Source organism: Musa acuminata, chromosome BXJ2-1 (assembly GCF_036884655.1).
Source record: "Musa acuminata AAA Group cultivar baxijiao chromosome BXJ2-1, Cavendish_Baxijiao_AAA, whole genome shotgun sequence".
Lineage (NCBI taxonomy): Eukaryota > Viridiplantae > Streptophyta > Magnoliopsida > Zingiberales > Musaceae > Musa > Musa acuminata.
The window spans coordinates 5,668,496-5,686,865 of NC_088338.1; the positions used below are offsets into that span (position 1 = coordinate 5,668,496).

An 18,370-nucleotide genomic window follows, 5' to 3' on the forward strand; every position below is an offset into this window, starting at 1 on the left:
ATGGCGCATGTTAGCAATGCCACTATCGTATGACGGTGGGAGGGTTCAGTCGATGCACTTGTAGGGTACGCCACCCCATCAGTGAGTGGGAGAATTTGAGCGAATCCAGATATAGCTGCACATGTTATACCCACCGATAAAGAGAGGTCATGGCAAAATGACTTTTGATGAATGGCCATTGCGTAGATTATGATAGATTCTGTTATAATCATGAGGATATTCCATTTGATCAATGGGGCCTCAAGATATTATCGTGTGCCTTGGGCCGTATTGATGGTGTCATATGTCCTACTTTACTCGAAGCATTCGGGAGTTGAAGAGATGACCGAGCAAGCGAAATATCATCTTCCCCTCCTATAAATACCCATAAGTTGCTTCCGGATTTGTTACCTACCCTCATAATAAAAAAACTTTGCAAACGAACTCTCAAGACCTCCCGACAGCCCAATTTAAAGTTTGCGATATCTTCCTCAGCTTCCTCCTCCAACACTTTAAACTTAGACAAGACATCATCCTCGTCAACCTTGAAAGGAGCCAAGTCAGTTACTCCAATAGAGGTTGCCCTCCCAGCACAAGCGAATCCATTGTGTGGTGTAGCTCCGCCACCTAGTGCAAAGTCTTTCAACTCGGACTCTGATGCTTTAGTGGGCCGAGACCCCTAGCTTTGAGGCATCGCAACAACAACAACCACAACCCCTCATCTCCCGTCACTCCGATGCTTTAGGGGCAAGACCGTCAGCTACCCCACATGGCTCGCTACCTTTAGCGACGGTAGAGATTCTACCTATCCGGTCAAGATCCTATCACTATGAATCGACAACAGGATGGTTGACAGGTGATGGGGAGATCTGCTTCCCAAGCTAGAACCCGAATAGTTCCAACCAACCATGGGAGGAGTTTCAAGTGAGGCCATCACTTGGAATCAGTGCTTCTTTGGCAGAGGGCCAATAATACTTGAGACCCACCGAGGATCTCTTGTCTGATGCCCACAAATATTTTACCATGGTAAGTGTCTACCTATTTCATTTATGCAGCTGTTATCTTTGAGCTTTTTGACATGTCAATTTTTTTGGGTGACAGAATCAACATCTTAGGATCATAATTTTGGGACCACGTCCAGGACTCCTTCAGCAAGAACCACCTACATATCCGCTTAATTATATAAGAAATTTCAAAATTGAGTGAATCATATAACAAATATCAATCAAATCATGTCACACGTCAATACCATGGTCATCACAATCCTTGGGCTATATTATTCTCCCAAGAAGAAGGAAACCCATACAACACTGTCGATAGCAAATATCTTTTATCTGTGATACATTTAACCCATTTAGTCACCACATGAAGGCATCTTACCAATATTGGGCTGATGAAAACAGAGTCCTCAAAAGATATTATGTGTCAATTATTCATTTCAGCTTAAAATTTCATTAATTTCATTCAAATTCATAATAAACACATCACGCCTCACTATAACTCGTAATTGGCATGAATTCGTTCAATTGTTTTGAACTGAATCAGATTCCAGTTAGAACCCATCTGAAGTGCCATAAAATTTATAATTTGGAATTATCTTAAATTGATCTAATCGGATCTTAATTATTTTAATTTTTACTAAACAGATTTGAACCGATCAACAATCAACCCAGAAATCTGGGCCTGAACCGATCAACAATCAAACACTGTACAAGCCATAGGCCGAGCCAGGCCATTAGGCACCAACGACCAGGCCACGGGTGGCCTCGACTATATATATATATATATATATATATATATATTGTAGTAGGGAAATGAGTGGTAGGACTTGGGCTTCGTCCTGCAGACATATCTGCGGTGCGCGCGGCTGCAGAATGACCGCACATGGAGACGAAGCCCAAGTATCGAAAGGATTCGTTCCCAAGTATAAGACACGAAGCTCAGTCGAGGAAAGAAGCAAGGCATATAAAGAAACCAAGATAACGAGAGGTAATAGAAGAGACCACAACGCGGAAGAGGAAAGCCTTACACACTTAATCACGGTTTCGATTCTGCCATCGAACCACGGCAACCATGTGGATAAACCCTTTTGCCTGTCCAAATCAAAACCAATGTAACTGTGGTAGTATGCAATCGATGACATGTAATAGGACGAAACACAACAGATATTGTTCAGAAGAGAGAAGGTAAATGTTCGATTAACTTATCCCGACACAAGATTCTCTAGCACTATGTTTCCATGTGTCAGTAATTCCAATCGCTCAATCTCCTTTTGTTTCTTTGGCAACAAAATAAAAAATATACCTTATTGTTTTTGTGAAAGTTTTTCGGGAGATGCACCAGGTGCACTGAATCAATTGTCGACAATTCTTGAAACATGTTCGTCCAACGGTCATGGATCAAGCAGAGGCAGGTACTGGCAGCAGGCCATTGTGTCTAAGCAGCGGTTCTGGTGAAGGTTCGCGGCCTCGGAACTCAACAAAGACCTAGCATTGATATCACCAAGAATTTAGGGTATATGTCCATATTATGATAGACTCTCCAACATATTCTTTCTACTGCAAGATAATCAAAGAATAAAAAAAAAGGGGCGACCCAAACTGTCAATAAAAATATAATCCAAGAGGATTTCTACTCCTAAGAGGTCTCAATTTCAACTAAAAAAAGGAAAGGTTAGGAGTTGTGTAGCTGCTCGACAGAACTGTTTATAGAAATCAAGAGCACAAAACAGGAGGCAGAGGAAGGATCGGTTGATGCCCGATCAATCTCAAGTAACCAGTTGAATGGTTTTTAGGGCCTTATGAAGTAGAGAGAGAAATATTAAACCACAATTAGTAAATATTTGACCACAAAGAAAGAACATTAGACAAGTTTCCTGCTCATTTATCAGTTCAGTTATATGACCAGTAATATCAATGTGACAAACCTCAAGTGGAGATCTTCCACCTCCAAGTGCAAGAATGGTTTCCCGAAACCTGTGACCAGTTTCCCTGATGGTCTGAAAGGAAGAAAGTGATGTATCAAATAATCAACTTGCATTGTACAAAAGTTCCACAAGAAATTTTATCAACCGGAAGAGGTTATCACATCCAAGGGATAATCACATATCAACCGGAAGAGGTTATCACATCCAAGTATACAGTTAGCTTTTTCATGAACTGTGCTATGAGATGTCTTATGCCCAAGACACTGATTAAATCTCAAAAAATCACATGCAGCTGTTACTCCAGTGGTACATGAATCAACTAATCAAAGTGTCAATGAACTCAATCTTCAGAAGCCAATATTATTTTTATCCCTAAAAATCCCCAGAAAAACAGAAATTATTGTCATGCATATATGCTAATTCACAGCAAACAAGTGATTCTAAAATATGAGATCCAACAAATTAAATTGATCCATCTGCAGGGTGCACAAACGGGTTAGACTTCGTCAGATTTAGATCCTAAGATCCACATGATTTGATTTAAGACACTAGAAACAATGGTCTGATGGACCAATTACATTTGAGTTATAAAGATGTTCATTTCGACTGCATCTTGAATTATAAAAGAAAAGGTTGTACTAGGGATATATTGGTTATGACTAGTAAAATTGATGCATGCATACACAAGAATTTTTACAAATAAGTTAATCAGTTGAAAATAAGTAGAGCAGAGAGTCATGCGGGTGGCCCACAAAAGTATACCTTTGTAGAAATAAAACTGCTAACATACCTTATCACTGTCTAATCCAGCATCCTCAAAAGCTGAAAAAGCATCTGCTGACAACACCTCAGCCCACTGAACAGTAGATATGTTTGGAGATAAATCCTTGAGAAAAATACAAAGAAATCTATTGTTTGTATTACATGACAAAAAATAATCAGTGTCATATAGTTTTAAATGGTCAATTTTTCTAGTGAGGAAGCCTTTATTGTAATGTCATTAACACACTACAGCAGGTATACAAGAAAAGCAGCATAACAAGCAAAGAAATCAAGTAGTATTTTAGCTTATGGAACACATTATCAACTTAGCAAGTATACAGTCAGAAGGAAAGAACCAAAAACTACAGCCATAGAAAGATACAACTCTCTATGACAGTAGTGTAGTGTTAAGTGATTACAAAATGTTATATACCTTGTAACTGTAGTATCCAGCTGCATATCCACCTATTAGAACACAACGTCAATTAGTGGATAACAGGACTACAATATCTAGGACCGGAAGACACACAGTTGATAACATGAATGGGTGTGATACAAACCTGCAAATATATGACTAAAACTGCAAAGAAACCTATCCTCTGGAAGGACAGGGATAACTTGTGTCATTCTTCCAACTCTTTGATCGATATCAAAGATAGATTCAGGTCCATTGGGAATATATTTGGTATGAAGTTCCAGATCTACACTGGAAAATCTTATCTGCAAATCAAAGATGAAGACAACACTAATTTTTAAGCAGTTATTTTAATAATTATTTGTGAAGAAGAAAAAACCAATTATTATCCATTTCTTGAATGCTCAGAAAGAGGCATTTAACAGAAGGAATAGGACCATCGAAAGGGATGTGGCAGCTACAAACCCCTAAAATGTTAAACTGCAGAAATTACTCCAGGTTTGTTCATCCAGATGAACCAAGTTGACACTTAAAAATAAATAAAATCTTAACCTCAGGCATTTTGACCTGCTTAAGGCACAATCCATGTTGGTTTTGAACTTCAAGACCAAGGAGAAGTTCAAAACTATTCAAAATGCCAATGTAATTTGAAGTGGTTAAATATGCATAAACAATCAAAAGTAGGGAAGCTGCTGGCTTCCACTTTTCTAGAAGAAAGGCAAAAAAAGTGAGTTCCATTAACAACAAGTAAAAGCAAACAAGACTTTCTATTTTGGTTGGAATAAATCAGAAAATGACAAGCACACATCTTGTATGTATGATAACAAATTCATGAAAATAAAGTATAATAACAGAATACCAACCTGGCGAAGACTCAGAGAGCCAGCACGAAATGTTTTAGCAGCAACAAGCCTCTGATACACTTCTTCTGGAAGAGGTTCACCAGTTTCATAATGCTTTGCAATGCTCATAAGAGTATTCCTGTCAAACATAAATTTACTTAATGTTAGAATTATAAAAAAAAAATTCATTCAGAATATTTTCCTAATCTCAAACCAACCAACCCAGGAACACCTAACTTTAGAAAAAGAATGATTTCCATCCAATATGCATGCACATGCTAAGGTGATATGTACAAGGGCAAAAGATCAGCTGCATCATTGAAAGAAGATCCTGTTTAGATCAACCCAGATAGTTTCCTCCTTTCAATTTCAAGGTATGGTTTCATGCCAAACTTGTCATAAAACAAACAAAAAAGTACTTTTCTTCCATATCCAAATCAAACAACTTGGTGAGTGAAAAAAAAAATGGATTGATGAATGCAATAAGAACTTAAAAGAAGGAAAAATAGGAAGATACTAGTTTACATGCTTCATCATTATCAAAATACAATGATGAACAACAGTGTTTTCCTGCTAAAAAATCAACCAAATCCAAAAGAATGACAGATGTCCAAGGAATTGAAACAGGCACCATCAAGAGAAATTAATCTTTCAAGAAGGCTAAGAATTTTTATCAAAAACCAACCAGTGCAACAGCAGGCATGAAATTAACAGTAAATCCATGGTTTAATTTCAAAGAAAAAACAAATGACAGGAATGGTGGAAAATGACCCCTTTTTTCCTTGGTAATTAGTTTCACATATAGACTACATCTTCAAAGATGTGAAAGAAATATAATCCTGACAAATTATCTATTAAAATGCCACAACTTCCAAAAGTCGACAGCAGAAAAGCATGGCAGATACAAGCAGCACTAAATGTTAACAGCATCTTATAAATCAATATCAAATTTAAAATTCACAAAAGATTTATACAAATTTATATATTCAACAATAAGTTATCTTTTAACATTAAGTGTTAGGGCCAGATTATTCCCAAATACAATGCAAAAGATTTGTAATTTCATAATAATGAAGTACCTATGATAGCACCAGTTTTCCATGAACTGTGATGGAAGCTCAACCGCATCCCATTCTATACCCCGAATTCCCGCAACTAGCCCTTCATCTTGTTTAGTAAGCATATGCTGAAGTGCATGACCAAATTCATGGAACACAGTCTCAACCTACAACAGAAAGAAAGAACTATGGAATAATTAATATCTCAACAACTAGGATCTAACAAAGGAGATAACTACCATGAAGTTCAACTCCTAATCAGATATTCAATTCAGTTTCTCAAGAAAAAAATAAACCCAGCACAATATAGAAGTGTTCTTGCAATATTGCATATGCCATTATAAGCGTTACTTATAGTTATTTCCTTGGTCCATTTAAAAGTGGATGAAGATGAAAATTACCTCACGGAATGTCATTAGACTAGGTTTGTCACCAACAGGTGGTGTTTGATTGCACACCATATGTGCAATAGGCAACCTAACAGGAGCACCATCACGTGCAAGTACATAACTACGAGCAAACACCTCATCCATCCAAGCTCCACCACGCTTTTCAGAAGGCCGTGAATAAGGATCAAAGTAGAAGTAGGCAATTGGATTGTTTGAAGAATCTTTGACAGAGTAAAATTTAACATCATTATTCCAAACCTGGCCAAACATAAAAGAGATGATGACAAGATATGCCAAGTAATATTATGCATCACCAAAACCTAATACAGGAATGGTCTTACCGGTGCTAGCCCATCTGCTGTTTCAATATTAATATCAAAAAGCTTCTTAGCAAGGCCAAAAAGACCATCCATAACCTTTGGCAGTGAGAAATATGGCCGCAGTTCCTCCTGTAAGAGAGAAAAATAATCCGATCTCAGCAAGTAATTTCAATCTCTTTAGTACAAAATCAATTTCGACCTATTGAAAATCATATGCTAATGTTAAAGAAGAGTCTCCAGTACATCAAATAATATGGTAATTTATTCTCATTAATGTCATGACCTCGAGAAGAAAATGCTACAGATTAATAAGATCGCAGCAAGATATTGTTGTAACTTGTACAAATAGAGGGAAGAGAGGTAGACAAGCAACGAACAAGGGGCACCATAGGCAGACCTCATTTATGTCATACTTTGACTCCCGTAACCTTTCACTCCAGAACGTAATATCCCAATGGGTCAATTGATTAGCTTCGGCAGCACCAGCATTTCCAGCAAAAGTCTTAAGGTCTTCCATATCTGCATGCATCAAAAGAACAACCTAGCCATCATACTGTTTCCATAAACTTTGCCACTGACAATATATTGGAAAAGAATCTGAGGAAAATGAACACCCAGAATTACAGTCCTCCAGCTAACTGGTGCAATACCACAAGTTTCATTCTACTAATAAAAGATTGAAAGTTGGCCTTTCTCTATTAACTTTAAAACATATAGTCAGTTTTGCAAATGTCCAACTGGAGTGTAGGGGAAGCAAACTTACGGACACATTTGCATTGCTTCTACTTTTGTAAATGCTCTTTCAAAGCACTCAGCAAGGAGTTCTTGAACAATCATTGCATATCTTTATGTTTGTTGTTTGTTAAAACTAATAATAATATGGTAGAACCCCTCTCTGAATTTATAACTTTTGTAAATGCTCTTTCAAAGCACTCAGCAAGGAGTTCTTGAACAATCATTACTTATCTTTTATGTTTGTTGTTTGTTAAAACTAATAATAATGGTAGAACCCCTCTCTGAATTTAGAACACGATCATGAATCAAGAAGATCTACCATATTTTTAAATGTGAACAATTTCCCAAGCTCAAACCAGAGCTAATATTTCTAGCCTCTCCAGAAAGCTACCTTCTTGATATGCTCACAAGCAAGGCACTGCAAATAGAAGTCACCAAGTAACTAATTTGTCTAAGAGTTAGTTTAATTAGGAGATACAAAAGAAATTTCTTAAGCAATATCAAAAGAACCATAAGACGTTCCATGGAAGCCAAGGAGGGACAAAAAAGCAGCAATCAGTGGATTTGACAAAACAGTCTCCTTATGACATTCAATGAGCTGATCTAAAGCCCAATAAAATTTCAATATGCACACTAAAAATGTGAGATTCAACGAACAGATGAGTTACTCCTGAGACAGTTTCAAGATTCAGAGATAGGATTGTGATACACAATTACAAAAGACCGAGTACTGCCATGCTGGTTGCGTCAATCCATGTAGAAACCTTGTGCCAACACGAAGCCAAAGACAAGGGTATTTATCACATGATAGGAGTCAGAACTAGTTCTCCTTTTCAATTTCAGATTGAAATCCGTATCATCTTTTAATTCTTTTCCTTTTTTGCCAATATTGCCAAGAAAAGGGTAAAGCTTTTCTGTTAATAACTTCCCACCAATGGTTGAAACCACACTATCTGTCATCGTGCTTCAGCACAGGCACTTGCAAATGTGGCATTGAATGTTCAGGATGAAAAATAAATCTTTTACTTAAACGCTTCAAGGAAAATTTCCTTGAGAAAAGATCTGTAAGCAGATGTGTATTGCACATATACACAAGATTTTTTTAATAACATAAATGCACTATTCTATTGATTTCTATCTTCTACACTAATTATACTTTTCTCAATAAAACTAGCTTAACATGAATCAATAGCACTTAATACCTTGAACAGCAGGATCCCAAGAAGCACTACGCAATTTCTCGAGAAGCTCTGCTGCACGATCAACTGTGGCCATTTTCATTGCCATGCTGACCTACATCAAAAAGAAAAAGAAAAACAGGAAAATCATATGCTGCATAAATAAAAGACATCACTTGAAATAATCTGTCATCATACCTCAGCATAGTTCTTGTATCCAAGAATTTTAGCCTTTTCCAGCCTCAATTTGAGAATTTGACCAATAATAGGAGTGTTATCAAGATCTCCGCTAGATGCCCGCATGACGTAAGCACGATAAACTTCTTCCCGCAAAGAGCGGTTCTTTGCATGTTGCATGACAGGAATATAACTTGGAGCATCTAAAGTAATCATCCATGGCCCATTTTCAGCAGAAGCATTTTCATGACCCTGACCATAAAAGAGTATTTAATGAATTAATGTATTATAAGCACAACTTGTTGCTCTTTCAAATAGAAAATATTTCTGGTTATAAAGATGGATCCAAAGTCAATCATGAACAAATTGTGTAAATTTAATGCTGGACCGTCTGAGTAAAGCCATTGGGCTAGCGATTGGTGTTAAAATCCAGTTGAGGTCATTAGTGCAGCAACCACAGTGGTAGATGGCAAGATAGAGTGTAAAGTTAAGAAAATTAAATATAAAGAAATAGATGGATTGAGATAGAATGACAAATAGTTGGAAGAGTAGCAGGAATGAATACAAGGTAACATTGGCGGAAAACAAACAGGAGAGAACTAAAATCTGGAATCAACCCAGCATGAAAGCTATTATCATAACTCTGAAACATTAGCCAGAGAACTTTGTTTTATAGAAATGACAACTAAACTTCCTATTACACAAGACCCAAAAGTAGCAAATTAAACAGTTACAGCATTGTCCTATTTGATTACTTGGCTTAACGACATAACCACATTATCAATCATAACTAGTAACCAGTAAAGTAATTCCTCCAATTCATAGCCCTCAAATAAGAAATCATATCTCACTGAAATTCTTTACAATTAAAGATATGGCCAACATATAATCTGATCAAACACACAAAACACAAAGAAAATTTAGAACCAAAAGGAATCAATATAGAAATAAAGACAAAAAAATCTGAAACTTAGCAGTAGAGGCATACATGCACTTGCCACCTATTTTAAAAATTGTGAACTACCTTTAACGCAGCGGTCTGTGCTGCCAGACCAAGTGCAGTAGCTGGCAATCCTTCGATTTCCTTCTTATCAGTAATTAATTTCTCGAATTTTTTTGTAGCATCCAAAACATTTTCACTAAACTTTTGAGATAGTTTTTCAAGCTCCTGCAAAAAAGTTCATTTGACATATGAATAAGGGATTCATTTCATGGATCCTTAGAGGTTGGACTTACCAATCATCAAAATCTTGTTGCTTTAACAGCAACATATATTCCTTGTCATTTTAGGAAGCAACAAAAGGAAAGAAAAATATCAGTTACAAGGAACTAACTTATTTGAAATAATCATCCACAAACACAGCACACATCGTTTTTCTTCAAATCAGACATACAATATTGTAGTCATTATGATACTCATTTTGACATTGCATTTACTAGTGACAATCAAAGATCATATTTTGCTAACTTTACAAATGCATATTCAATGCCCTATACTCGAATATATGAACATTCCAACAGGAACTCCTCAAGCAATCATGTCCAAGAGTAAGTTCACCGACTCAGTCATGTCACATCACATTAGCACAAGAAAAGAGGCCTTAGTCCAATTATTAACATCAGCATGTCAAGAACTTTACCAAACACATCAAGGTTTATTTGTGTTAAATCAGGGCATGTATGTTACTTTTTTAGTAACTTATTAGCATTACTTGAAAGAAAGTCTAACAAACCAAAATGATTCAGATTATCTGCCTAGTTAACTCACAAGGGTTCTGAACTTCCAATACATGATATATAAACAAGGCCCAAATATTTGACAGGTCAGCCTGCAAACTACTTGTTGACATTTGAGCAAAACTGCCAAAATTTGAATGAAATCATCAAAGCAATCATCCTCCACATAAGTCAAGATATTAGAGAAATAGGTGTCAAGGTACTCAGTTTACTTGTTCAATTTCATTAAACTTCTTTCTCTGTTCATCTTCAAGGGCAACACCGCTAAGAACAGCTTCCTTGATCTGAGCTGCAAAAAGGAAAGGGAATTTAAGAAAATAAGAAAAGCAATCTGTTGGAAACTACATTAGTCTAATTTGTAAATTCTTGTACTGATACAAATAAATGAATGATGATAAGACTTAACTGGAAAGAATAGGTAATTAATGTATCTGTGCACCTATATAACAAACAACAAAACACTCAACTCATTGAAATGTGATAGACCAAGATCTTGCCTCACATTTAAGTCAGACCAAATATACCAGAACTAAAGACAGTTTCCTAATTTTTGTTTCCCAACCGAGGATGTAACATCTGAGTGTTTTTTTTCCTAAATGTTAACCCCCATAACAAGGAATAATGCTCCCAACTTATTTCACTAAATAACCAATAAAACTAATTATTCCAATTTTCTATGTGTATACATAAAATATATCGATTTTTTATGTGTATTTCAATTATTTGAAATATGAGAAGAAAAAAAGACTTGCCTGTATTGATTGAATAATAAAAGAGAAACTGTGATAATAATCATTCCTTTAGATAATGTTTATATTTGTTCAATCTGCTATCATGCTCAATACTCACAATCTAGCTATGTTTTTGGTAATATGCTGTTAAAAACCTCCAGTTAGCTATTGTCTAAGAATGTTCTCCTACTTTCTATAGAAACATTGTGAAAGACGTGGATTTTGTTACTCATAATTCTAGCTAGGTTTTTTGCAATGTGCTATTAAACAAAAGTTCTACTTGCCATAGAAACATTGCAAAGGATATGGACTTTATTCCTCTTTCAAGGGCCAGATACCTTCCTCAACTTTTTGACTGTCGGAATTGGTTGGAACAACCTTCAATTTTTAGATTTTAAGTTCTTCAATACCCTAGAAATGCTGTCCAAAATCATCTATCTTTATATCAAAAGGTATAAAAGTTCAGATCAGATGAGAACATTCTTTTTCCCAATTAAGAGGATCAATGTTCGTCTCAGAAGAAAAGATAACGACAAAATTGCTTTATGAGTCCAGATAAGTCATGCATGAAAGATGAAGAAGAAATTACTCTAGAACGCAAAACCGTTCAACCTAATAAAAAGTCCATAATGAAATATGGCATATTACCTTCCACTATACGTTTACGGGCATCGCTTAGGGTTGACCATGATGAAGAATTTTGAATCGCCTTAAATGCATCATATATAGGCTTACTTTGTCCCAGCCTCAGCTGAAACTTCACTTTCTCTGGCTGTTCAAACATGATTTGCAATATCAATCTCAGAGATAAACGAGATAAGTAGCAAACACAATAAACTAGAAAGCAAAATCTATAAGAGAATCTTGCAAAAGAAATTCTCGAGATAGAATGGAGCATTATATTCATAGTTTCAATTGGTTAAATGCCTAGTACCAACACAAAACAGAGAGTGATAAAAAATGTAGCAACTTTCCTGGACATGTAAACAAAGACGAAATACACGGCACAGGGAAATATGCCTAACATAAAATGCCATTGATCGATGGCCCAAGATTCAACATTTGCATCGAAATACACTATAAGTGGGATCGATCAACCAAAGCGGATACAAGCCACATAAGTAACGACGAGATCCCGTCAAAGAAATAAATGAATCGAACCTGGACTTCCTCGATAGCAGATCGGAGCTCCGGCGAATCCTTGACGGACTTCAGATGGTTCACGATTCCCCAGACCACCTGAAGTCGATCCATGATCTTCTCCAGCGGCACCACCAGCCTCGGCCATGTCGGCTCCACCGTCCTCTCCAGATTCTCCAGATCGCTCTCCTGCAACGCTCCAGACCCAACAAGTTCATCACTTGAAACCCTAAATATCTATCGACCAATGCAAGGGGGGAGGGAGAAGAGGACCGTACGAGTTTCCTCAAGAGCTCGCGGATCCCGGGGCGGACGTGTTTCGGCTCGACCACATCGAAGGGGGGGAAGGCGAAGTCGTGGAGGAGGGGGTTCGAATCAAGGCTGTCGGCAGCGAAGGCCATGGAAGAGGGCGGGGGGGCGGCAGAGGAGGTGGTGGATTTCGGGCGGCGGTCGAGGCAGAAGGAGAAGGAGGCGGACCAAAGAGGGCAAGGAAAGGATTTGTTCTGGACGGGTTTGGGGGAGGCGGCGGCGAGGAGGCAGAGATGGCGAGGGGCGTAAGAGAGCCGGGTGGGGAGGGAGCGAGTGACGGAGACGCACGACGCGATGAGCATGTTGGCGGCTATGAGGAGGAGGAGCCGACTCGATCCCTCGGCGTTCCGGTTTGGGAATGCCCGAGCCATCGACGCGGGTAAGACGGTGACTCGAGTGGTCGCCTCAAAGCGAGCCAGCTTCGCCATTCGAGTCTATTTTCCCTTTATAATGGCCGTTCGATGTAACGCTCGCGATTAGGGTTGGGGGTGATACCGGTCGGGTAATGTTCGGCCGAGTCTGGACCCGGTTCGGGTTGACTCAACCCTCCAATTTTTGATCCGGGTTTCCAGCTCGGATCGATCCGGCGATAACGGTTTGATCCAGGCGATCGGGTATTGTCAGAGTTGAACCGGACCCCATAGTAACTTGACAATGTATTTTGCTTACGTGCATGAAGAGAATTATAAATGATAAGGGATCTGGCAACAATCCGATCTTAATCGTCGATAGTAAGAAATATTACGAAATTGTATATGATTAAAAAATCAAATAATGTAATATAATACACATTCAAAGCATCATATCGAGAGCATAATAATAGCATTTATTAAATAAGATTACGTGGGGTATTCGATCAGCCACAATCAAGGATAATTAAACTAAAATTTAGGTTTCTTGGGCTATGAATGCTGGCCTCGCTGTACGACACAGTGTAATCGCTATGATGACGGACGAGCCTCCGGATCTGAAGACCGAAATGAAGCCCTCACATGAACCACAAAGAAAAAAACACCGGGACCCACTGCCAGTTGTCGACCTGCGACATTGACACGTGAACTGCAGTGGTCAACGTGCCCTCGGATCAACGCGGGGTCGATCATCTCGAAACAGTCCGTTTATTCCCACCTTCCTGAATCGGCAGCACGTCTGGGCCCCGCATACGCGACAACCGCGAGTCCCGCGTCGGACCGAACCAATCCCTCCCTCCCTCCCTCCCCACCCAATTTAAAACATTGGATCTCCTTGTCGGCCGAATCTTTCCTCGTTGGCTGGCTCGGTGGGCCACGAGATCTTCCACCCTCGCTCAGGACAACACGTGGAGGACCGCTAAGGATCTCAACCGTCCGTTTATCCTAACACCCCTCCCATCCCCGTGTTATCCCGCTCCACAAAGGCTCCGACCGAATCTTTGGGGGATCCCCAAGTCCGGCTGGATATGGCGGGCACAGCATAATCTCGATGGATGACTCGACGAGTCAGTCAACGCTCTGGACCGCATCACGGTCGAAGTTTCAAACTCTTGTGGCGTGGCACATCCGACAACCTCCTCCAATCCCAGGGATTCGTTGTAGCGGGTGGGCCCCCCCGTTTGGGTGGCAGGTTTTGCTTCGTGGCAAGAACCGGAAGATATGGTGCGAAGAGAGGGAGAGGGATGTTGTGGTACGTCGCCGCTGGTTTTGGGTGGAAGGAGTGGCGTGGGATTCTGGATTGATTTGGTGGGGATTTGCTGCTCTTTATTCTCTTTGCTTCCTTTTTTCTCGTGTGAGTGGAGATACTACATACGGTGACCCAGCGGCGACCTCCTCCCTCTTCTTCTTCCCCAGCCTTCACTCTTCTTATTCTTCTTCTTCGCTATGTCGTCGTACGCTGCGGGCAGGGGAGAGCAGGAGATACACGTATTGGCGGTGGACGACAGCTCCGTCGACCGAGCGTTGATCGCTAAGATCCTTCGCAGCTCCAAGTACAGAGGTATGGCATATGCTCTGCTTCTCTGTTTCAGAACGAAGAAGATGGTAACGGAGGAAGTTCTGTTCTTTTTGCAGTGACCACGGTAGACAGTGGGAAGAGAGCATTGGAGCTGTTAACACTGGTATGGTTATGCTCTTTTGCCACCAAAAAGATACGAAATTTCCATTGTATTGATAGAAATTTGAATTAACTTTATGTAGGAGCCGAACATTAGCATGATAATTACGGACTATTGGATGCCTGAGATGACAGGATATGAGCTTCTCAAGAGTGTCAAGGTCAGTCAACGCACTTCCTTACGAAAAGGTTCCTCGTTACCCTACTCGGTACTAACATCTTTACATGGCTGGTAATGGAACTCGATCTGCAACAGGAGTCCTCCAAACTGAGGGAGATCCCCGTGGTCGTGATGTCGTCGGAGAACGTCCCCAACAGGATCAACAGGTGATGACTGACCATTTCCAAGGTGGTGATCGAGTGCTGTTACGGAAGCCAAGCGTTTGACGCGGTGTTCTGGTGGTTTGGTTTCAGGTGTTTGGAGGAAGGAGCTGTAGATTTCCTGCTCAAGCCCGTTCGGCCGTCCGATGTGTCCCGGTTATGCAGCCGGATGCGATAGCAGCCGCCTGTTCACTGACGGAACCCATGTAGGATGGATGCCTGGTTTCACGTTTTCTTCTTGTTCGCGTAAGATGAGGAAGAAATGTCTTGGGAATAGCTAGAAGGGATAAGCTGTGTTGCCTGCCATGGTCAAACGGTGGTCCATGGAGGAGCGAGAAAGATGCGAGGATGGACAGGGAGCAAGTGGTGCGGCAGGATTTGATGATCACATCATAGTAGATCTTCCGTAGAGGAGCAGCTCTCCAGATTGGACCATCACAAGAGTTCCCTCGGTACGGCCAAGGCTTGACCTTTACCTGCCAAGCTCACTCTGATAACAGACGCATATGTATATTCGAAACCAATTTAATAAGGGGAATCGTAAATATAGCATGCCGTGGTGTATATGGAATATATGATAGATACGAGACATATATATACATATATATATATACGTTTCTGTACCTATTTTTGGCGGCATCACCTGGCTGTCATGGGGCCCACAAGAGCCCCATTCTGCTTCCGGCGAGGATACTGGTAAACTACCGGGAAAAGTGGTAGCAGTTGAGATCAGTGGGGGGAAACGTACATGGAAGCTTTGCTCGGACTGCGTTCTGCGACTTCAGGGGATAGCTTCTTCTCCGGCACTTGATGTCTTATTCTTCTTCTTCGTGGCCCGCCGTGGGTTGGGTTCGGCATCAGAGCCGGACTCCAACTTTGAAGCTGGGAGAACTGTAAACCCTCATTAAAAAAAAAGGAAAATATACTTCAAGAATTTACAAAGTAATGAATGGTTCGATTAATTATCTGTCTGATTCTGACAAATTATTATCTTTTCTTCGTTAAAGTCTCAGGTAATGCGATTGAGATCTTTGCAGCATAGTCCCCTTTTGATCCAACACTCAGACTGCTAATGACAAGCACTGCACAAGGAAATCAAAACTTGAGAGTCACAAAGATAACAAAATGGATCGTAGATTCTGAGTATCTTTCCTAACATTATAAAAGAGAGATGTTCGTTATTGACGTAGTGTTGCTTCGTCCTGTTTTTTCGTCAGTGGAAACACGTTCTGACTTGATCGTCTGATGAGAACCTGTCATTCCTTTTATTATTTGTAAGCTCCAACTTCGGTTCGCTCGTTTTATAGGATTACCCACTTCCATCTATTCAACTCACGATATTTAGCATGTGAAAAACGAGTATTCAAACATTCATATAAATCTACTCCCGTGTCTATCGTCGCCTCAATCCATGCTCTCATCTAGAAGTCCCATCACCATGAGGAAGAAGAGAAAAAAGAGCACATGGAGGGAGATGGAGAAGACGACGACGGATAAAGATGACGAGGAAGGATTGACGACGAAGAAAGAAGCGATGACAAAAAAGGATAAAAGAATCTACATGATTACCAAAAGTAGGGGTCATCGATTGAAAAAAATCAAAATCGAAAAAGAGAATTTTTTTTTTATTTGTAGGGAATTCGTCCTAATATAAAAACATGGAAGCTTTTTGTGTTAGCTATAAAGGCAGTTTTATTGGTGGCAGTTGAGATCCCCATCGCCAACATCGGGTTCTTTGGAACACCGAAACAACTTGAGATGAGACCAACAGCGACTGGTTTTTGTTTACATATCCATAGCATTTCGTTTCCGTTTGGTTTATGTTCCTTCGTTTAAAGTGGCAGTGGTTTAGATATTGATGGCATCCCTTCTAAAAGAAGAGTTGTTTGACACCTTTTCTATCACTTTATTGTGTTTATGTAACGCTACGATTTGGTGGTGGTGTCATCTCTGCTTCCAACTTGCTGACACTGTTAAGAGTTTTTTGGTTTTGTGGTGCCTACTGCTTGTGCTTTTCTCCATCGAATCACGTCTTAATCCTGTCTCGTTTTGCTGACTAGAATTTCTCTGTTGGGGGTTGTGGCATCACATTTTTTCTTTTTATTGGATTCCTGATGATGATTTTGATCCTGCGAAGAGAATCAATGGATGTTTATCTCCAAGGAATAAATTCTGAGTTATGTTTGAATGTCTAAAGGTGGTTTGCAAACTCATCCTCAAGAATATAAATTAACATTACGTCTTAATTTATTGATTTAAGCTTTCATATTGATAAGTCTTTATAGTCGTACATTAGTTAAGGAGTACGGGAACCAATGACTCATAAGTTCGTCATATCTCTCTTATCTTTAAATGTATCTTTTGGAGCTCACATGTTCCGAAATGATAAAATCGTACAGGTACACATATTGTCTAAAACGGATAATTCCTCGCCGCACTAATGACTGATCGATCAAATGGACCCTTTATCAGATTGGCGTTAGAATGAGGGTCCAAGACTTGCACCTAAGCGACAAAACCGTGCGGGAACACTCATCACACAAAGTAGATAATTCCTCGCGAGTATAAGGGTCGCACCAATGATCGATCAACCAAATGGTCCCTTATCATATGTATAACCCACAATCTAGACTCAATAAAATTAATGTGTCGATTATTCATCATTAATATATATTTACATAAGGGTTGTTTCTAAATTGATATCGTCAGTTGAATTAGAGAATTTGTAGATGTGATGATTTTACTTATGGATGATTGTTTATAGTGAATATTTGTGTTTATGAACATGTTTCTTGAATTTTAGAATCTATCTAAAAGAGTACTATGTCTCTTGATATTAAGTATTAAATTAAGATGAACAAATATTTATGAATAAATTTGTGTTCGAACAAAAATAACTAGAATTAGGTCTGATCAAATTAAAGAATATGTTAGCTGTTTTTTTTTTTGGACTATGACTGCCAATCTATGTGGCATTCCAATATTTTTTAGAATCTATCTCCTGTTGGTAGTAAATATTTGAAAAACATAAACCGTGTTATTTTTGCTTCGAAATAAAATAATTAAAATTAAATAATTTTTATTATAAAAAAAAAATATAATTATGTTATAGAAATGAAGGCTAAGAAATCATCAAAAAGTTAATATCATAATTTTCCTTTAGCAATTCTAAAAACTTTTATCTGGTCACAGAAACTTAAATCACAGCAGTATCAGATACACCGAGTGTCCTGTGTGGTATGGAAGAGAGAGAAAAAGGAACA

The 18,370-nt window shown here is 39.1% G+C and overlaps 2 protein-coding genes across 4 annotated transcripts; one reads left to right on the forward strand and one right to left on the reverse strand.

Moving 5' to 3' along the window:
• Positions 1-1,928: 1,928 nt before the first annotated feature.
• LOC135598603 (probable cytosolic oligopeptidase A) lies at positions 1,929-13,108 on the reverse strand. 3 transcript variants are annotated; one of them, XR_010481611.1, is made up of 18 exons: positions 12,668-13,108; positions 12,411-12,578; positions 11,898-12,021; positions 10,731-10,807; positions 9,806-9,949; positions 8,803-9,033; positions 8,629-8,719; positions 7,089-7,210; positions 6,713-6,820; positions 6,384-6,629; positions 6,004-6,149; positions 4,946-5,063; positions 4,228-4,387; positions 4,101-4,132; positions 3,696-3,791; positions 2,906-2,977; positions 2,284-2,465; positions 1,929-2,072 (listed from the first exon to the last, which is right to left on the reverse strand). XR_010481611.1 is itself a non-coding variant. In XM_065092672.1 (17 exons), exons 1-17 carry the CDS (start codon positions 13,067-13,069, stop codon positions 2,379-2,381), a joined length of 2,424 nt encoding a protein of 807 aa, XP_064948744.1. In that variant the 5' UTR covers positions 13,070-13,108; the 3' UTR covers positions 2,148-2,378. The 3 variants fall into 3 exon arrangements, 2 of the variants coding, with proteins under 2 accessions (XP_064948744.1, XP_064948745.1); XM_065092672.1 differs by lacking the exon at positions 1,929-2,072 and having other exon boundaries at positions 2,148-2,465; XM_065092673.1 differs by lacking the exon at positions 1,929-2,072 and having other exon boundaries at positions 2,148-2,465; positions 3,696-3,761; positions 12,668-13,107.
• Positions 13,109-14,425: 1,317 nt separating this feature from the next.
• Positions 14,426-15,671, forward strand: LOC135598039 (two-component response regulator ORR6-like). The gene is made up of 5 exons (XM_065091561.1): positions 14,426-14,669; positions 14,744-14,790; positions 14,870-14,947; positions 15,043-15,113; positions 15,201-15,671. Exons 1-5 carry the CDS (start codon positions 14,555-14,557, stop codon positions 15,283-15,285), a joined length of 396 nt encoding a protein of 131 aa, XP_064947633.1. The 5' UTR covers positions 14,426-14,554; the 3' UTR covers positions 15,286-15,671.
• The last annotated feature ends 2,699 nt before the right edge of the window (positions 15,672-18,370 follow it).